The sequence below is a fragment of the Aedes albopictus genome, chromosome 3 (assembly GCF_035046485.1).
Source record: "Aedes albopictus strain Foshan chromosome 3, AalbF5, whole genome shotgun sequence".
In the NCBI taxonomy this organism is placed as follows: Eukaryota; Metazoa; Arthropoda; class Insecta; order Diptera; family Culicidae; genus Aedes; species Aedes albopictus.
In genome coordinates this window covers 436,084,593-436,090,604 of record NC_085138.1, presented here as the reverse complement: position 1 = coordinate 436,090,604, position 6,012 = coordinate 436,084,593, and the positions used below count along the sequence as shown (strand labels likewise).

At 48.8% G+C, this 6,012-nt stretch overlaps 1 protein-coding gene across 1 annotated transcript; it reads right to left on the bottom strand.

The window, feature by feature from the left end:
- Positions 1-434: 434 nt before the first annotated feature.
- On the bottom strand, positions 435-5,741 carry LOC134291057 (uncharacterized). Its single transcript, XM_062858337.1, has one exon. It carries the CDS (start codon positions 5,739-5,741, stop codon positions 435-437), a length of 5,307 nt encoding a protein of 1,768 aa, XP_062714321.1.
- Positions 5,742-6,012: the final 271 nt, after the last annotated feature.

Sequence of the window (6,012 nt, the reverse complement as noted above, 5' to 3'; positions counted from 1 at the left end):
TTATATTAGAAACAACACTTTATTCCTCGAAGTAACTGCATAATTTATTGGCTAAAAAAAAAAAAAAAAACTCGCGCGCGTGCACTAACCGTGTTTATTGTATGGCTATCGTTTTAATACTGTCTAGGATGTTTCCAGTTTGTGCTGTCCGAGTCTCATCACTTGGTGTTTTTTTGTGTAGTGATTCGTGTTTAGTTTTACAATAGTGTATGTGTTTTGTGAGTGTCTCTTATGGGTATTTAATTATAACAGTTGGAAACTAGGGTGGACTGTTTGAAGGTTTTGCATGTTAGCTTTAAGTTACTCTTAAGTTTGAATTCAATATTAACTTTAAGTTCTAATTCAGTACTAACAACTAACATTCCGGCCCCCTTGAAACTTGTTTCAACTACTACCTACTAACATCTCAAATTATTAACACTACTAATTCATTACTAATCTTTTGTGTCATCCTTGTCTGCATCGTTGGGTAGAGGGCAGATTCGATTGACTGGACGCTTGTATGTCCCCTTAGATGTCCGAATCGTTACTACCCGGACGGTTCCATCAGCGCCAGGATGGACCTCGATAATCCTCGCCAAGGGCCATTGAAGCGGCGGCATGTTATCCTCTCGGAGTACTACGATGCTACCGATGCGAATGGGGCTTGGTTGGAGACTCTTGGTTGCTTGTTGAAGCCCAGTAAGGTACTCTCTACTCCAGCGTTGCCAGTACCTTTGGAACATCTGCTGCCGTTGCTGATAGTGGGTTAGGCGGTTCGAGGGTATGGCTGTAAAATCGGGGTCGGGAAGCGCCTTCATGGAAGTCCCGATCAAAAAATGGGCTGGGGTGAGGGCATCGATATCATAGGGGTCATCAGACAATGGGGCTAGAGGTCTTGAATTGAGGGCGGCTGAGATTTGCACGAGCAGTGTGCAGAAATTCTCGTACGTGAGCTGGTGGGATCCAACTTCCTTCTTCAGGGCAGTCTTGGCAGAGCGCACTGCGGCTTCCCATAGACCTCCGAAATTGGGAGCTCGTGGAGGAATGAAGTGCCACGATATTCCTTGTTGTGACAACTCGGATCCTATTTCCTGCTGACTGCATTTACTGTTCAGCGTTTTATACAGCTCATACAGCTCATGCTTGGCACCTTGAAAATTCGTGGCATTATCGCAATGAATTTCGCTTGGGATTCCGTGGTGCCCAATGAATCTGTGAAGCGCCGAAATGAAGCCAGACGAAGAGAGGTCAAGAGCGAGCTCTAGATGTATAGCTTTCGTCGTGAAACAGACGAAAACTGCGATGTACACCTTCGGTGGGGCTCCTCGTCGGTGAGACGGTTTTAAATAGAAGGGCCCGCAGTAGTCGACGCCGGTTATTAGAAAAGGTCGAGCGGGGCGGACTCGGGCGGACGGAAGTTGTCCCATGGGTTGCTGAATCGGCTTCGGGTTGAAGCGAAAGCATCTATGACACTTTCGAAGAACGGATGTCACAGCTCTTTTCCCATGGATTGGCCAGAACTCCTGCCTCAATACAGCGAGCGTGGCCTGATGTCCTCCATGGTGAATTTGCTGATGATGATGCTCGACTAGCATGCGGGTCAATGCATGCGCTTGTGGAAGAACCGCAGGATGTCGTGTTGAGTACTCTTCAAGCGAGTGACGAAGACGACCACCTACTCGAATAATGCCATCCTTGTCCAGAAATGGTCGAAGAAGTTTCAACGGCGATTTGGAAGGTATTTGATAGCTCTTCTTCAACGATTTTATTTCTTCGGAGAAACATTCCTCCTGGGCTAATCGCACTAATAACATTTTAGCGACGTTGATCTCCTGGGCAGTCAGAAATACCTGAACGTTACGCTGGTTCGATGGCCGGCAGTTGGCTGCAAATCGTAAGCAGCGAGCAACCACTCTGACTAGCGGAAGTAGTGACGATCGAAGCGAGAATACAAAGTTCGGCTCTCCAGCTACTGCATTTGCTTGCACCACGATACGGCGTTCCATATCTACACCATTCGGAATGGGTTCGGGAGATTCGTTCAGCCATTTGGATGGTGTCTCCTTTAACCATGAAGGTCCACTTTTCCAGAGGTCGCTGATCAGGAAATCCTCAACAGGTACTCCTCGGGAAACTAAATCAGCGGGGTTTTCCTTACCCGCCACGTGCTGCCAAGGATGTCCATGAGTTGCACTCTGAATGGTGGAAACGCGGTTTGCAACAAACGTTTGCCACGTGTTTGGTGGAGATTTCAACCAGTCTAAGACGACTGTGGAGTCCGACCAGAAGAATGACCGTACGCCATCCATGGATAGGGCTTTGACGACGGTCTGGTAGAGACGTGCAGCCTCTCTTGCTGCACACAACTCCAATCGGGGAATTGTCAAGCGCTTTTGTGGTGCGACTCGAGATTTCGACGATAGAAGTTCGATTCGTATGTTCCCTTGTTGATCAGCAGAGCGAACGTATATACAAGCTCCATACGCTCGGTCCGAAGCGTCAGCGAAGCAGTGAAGCTGTACGTCGACGTATTTCGCCACGAAGGCGAATCTAGGGATGCTGAATTCAGCCAGCTTCGATAACTGGCGATAAAACTCCTTCCATTTCTGCTCCAATTGTTCCGGGACTGGGGCGTCCCATCCGGTTTTCAGCAGCGACAGCTCCTGCATAATGATTTTTGCTGTCACCACTATTGGTGATATTATTCCGAGGGGGTCGAATAGTCGTGCGATTGCTGACAAAATGCTCCTTTTGGTCCAATCACCTTCACCTTCTTCAATATTGAACAGGAACCGCAGCTGGTCCGCTCTCGGTTCCCACGTAATACCTAATGTTTTGATCCTTTCTTCGGGACTCAGTTCAAAAGTTACCGATAGGCTAGTTCCTAACAGGTTCTCAGGAATACCAGCCAAAACTTCCGACCGGTTTGAACACCATTTCCGTATTGGAAAACCTCCTTTGGCCATTAATGCCGATAGTTGTTCCCGTTGAGCGATTGCTTCGGCAACGCTTGCAGCCCCTCCGATGTAATCGTCAATGTAAATGTCCTCTTCCAATGCTGACCTAGCGGGAGATCCGACCGTTCCTTCGTCCATCGCAAGCTGTTTCAAGGCCCGCGTCGCCAGAAATGACGAGGGTTTTAATCCGAAGGTGACTGTAAGCAACTCGTAAACCTCGATCGGGCTGTCCTTCGAGAAACGGAAGAATATCCTGAGGCGAAGAGGATCCTTTGGGTCATGATACACTTGCCTGTACATTTTTTCCACATCTCCCACAAGCGCCACTTCATGCTTACGGAAACGTATCAGGAGGTTGAGAAGATCGTCCTGAATAACCGGTCCCTTCAACAAGACGTCGTTGAGGGAGTAGCCACTGTCTGTTCTCGCTGATGCATCGAATACGACGCGAACCTTGGTAGTTGTGCTCGCTTCCTTCAGTACCGCGTGGTGCGGTAAATAGAAAATTTTTCGATGATCCGTCCCGTTGGAATCTACGAGCAGTTCGTCCTCCGTAATCCTGCGCATATGTCCCATCTCCAAATACTCCTTCATAAAGGCATGATACTGCTCCTCCAAGTTCGGGTTCGCCCTCAATCGGTTCTCCAACTTTTCATACCGGTTCAATGCCATCTTCCTAGAATCACCCAGCATTATGAAGTAGTTGGGATGTTTTGGAAGTTGAACCACATATCGTCCATCCTCGTCCCTTGAGTGCGTACGCTTGAAGTCTTCCTCACATTCCTGCTCTTCCTTAGACCAGGCTGGTTGGTCATCGCAGCAATCCACCTTCCAAAACCTTTCCAGAAGCTCCTCTAGATTTCCGGAGGTAGTCACTGTACAGCATCGAACAGATCTCCTTTGCTGCAGACTCGAATCTCTGCCGGATACAATCCACCCGAACACGGAATCCACGAGTATTGGTAGTTCGGGACCCAAAACGACTCGTTTCATCTCCCTCTCGTAGAGGAACCTGAAGAAATGATCAGCCCCCAGCAGCAAATCGATGCGTCCGCTGATATTGAATTGAGGATCCGCCAGCGGAAGGTCATTTGGAATCTTCCAATGCGAAATTGGAACCGTTACCGATGGTAGCTCAGAAGTCACTCGCTGCAGAACAAGGAAATCCAATCCAACCAAGAATTCGTTGACTCTGGAACTAATCGTTGCACTGACCGCGTGTTTCGCCGTTGATTCCGATTGACCAACACCAGTTATAGGAACGCATATCGACCGCCGCCTAAGTTTCAGCATTTGGCACAGTCGCTCGCTCATCACGTTGACCTGAGACCCGCTATCCAGCAACGCTCGAGCCAACTGCTTACCACCACTCACATCCCGTATCGTCACAACCACCGTAGAAAGAAATACGCTCGAACCCAAACTACCCTGCTTAGTTCCCACACTATACGCTCCTCTAGACGGTCCTGCTGCTGCCTCGCTTTGATCTTCTTCCGTTATTTCCGCCGCAACGTGCGACCTCGCTACGTCGCTCCTTTTCCTCGAACCATTCGCTGGACCGTTGCCTTCGGAGGTGTTGTTATCGCTGCTTCCGCTACTAGGTTGGAATCCCGGATGTATGAGAGAGTTGTGCTTTTTCCCGCATGTCTTACAACTGAACTTGGAGTTGCAGTCACGCACCCAGTGACCGGACTTGAAGCAGTTGCTGCATAACCGTTTGCTGTTGACGAAGTCCAGTTTCTCTTTCAGTCCAAAATTCTGGAATTTGGCACACCGTACCAGATAATGTTGCTCGCCGCAACACTGACACATGGGATCACTCCTTCCGTTCTCCATGGACGCATGTACCGCCAACCGCTCTCGCTTAATGGGCGCCTTCGGTTGAATACCACTGACCTTGCTGCTGTTGGACTGCACCGCATCCAACACTCTTGTTCGCTTCTCCAAGAAATCTACCAACGCTGTAAACGTTGGATCCCTTAATGATGCTGCGTGATCCTCCCACAGTTGCAGGGTGTGCGTGTCCAGCTTCGAGCACATCCAATGGACAATCATCGCTCCCCAGTGTTCCGTCCTCTCGCCAAGCTGCTTCAAAATCTTCAGTCGCTGATCGAATTCGTCCACCAGTCCATGTATCCGTACCGCAGATTCCCTGTCAATCCGCGGGAATTCCATGAGCGCCTGAAGATGACGCTTCTTCAGCAGGTACTCATTCGAGTAGCGCTTTGATATGGTATTCCATGCTATGGCGTAGTTGTCGTTGGTGATCGTGAGAGACTCGATCAGCTTCGCTGCCTCCCCCTTCAGAGCAGATTTCAGATAGTGAAATTTCTGCACGTCTCCGAGTTCATGGGATTCGTGAATGAGCGAAACGAATGTCGACTTGAAGGAAAGCCATCCTTTATAGTCTCCGTCAAACTGTGGCAACGAGATTTGAGGAAGACGAACCCCTGTATGCATTCCCAACGCGCTGTTGTTACGCATCGAGTTGTCCAAGTTTGGTACTTCTGGGACCGGTGTCAATTTCTCCAGTAACGCAGCCCTAATCTCGTAGTACTGATTTTCGAATACTGCGTACGCATTATTCGTATCCTGCTCAAGCTCACCCTCGTTATCCAACTCGCAAATTTCTTCTTGCAGCTCGTTGAATTCTTCCCAAGATACCTCTAACTTGTCCAGCCTTGACTGAACGTGCCCATACTGTGTGTCCGGATTATAACCCTCCAGAAACTGCATATGCCGACGCAGAGCCGCAAAAAAGCGCTCGCGTTTCTTGATTTTGTCCTTAATTCCCCCAGCCATACCCACACTATCAGATCCGCAATACGTGAATCAAGCAAAGCACCGAGAATGATAAAATAAAAGAGACCCAGGAAGTACCGCCGGCGATGATAGAAAGTCAATGGACAGTCACTCACCTGTGACCTGTCCAAAACAGGCCTTGTAAAATTAATCAAATCGCCAAAAATCCGGCCCCCGTGACCAAATCGTCGTCCTTGGTACTCAGCAATATCAATTGGTCCTTCGTTGCTTCAGTTGATCGGATAAAAGAAAGAAAAATCTTACGCAGTAT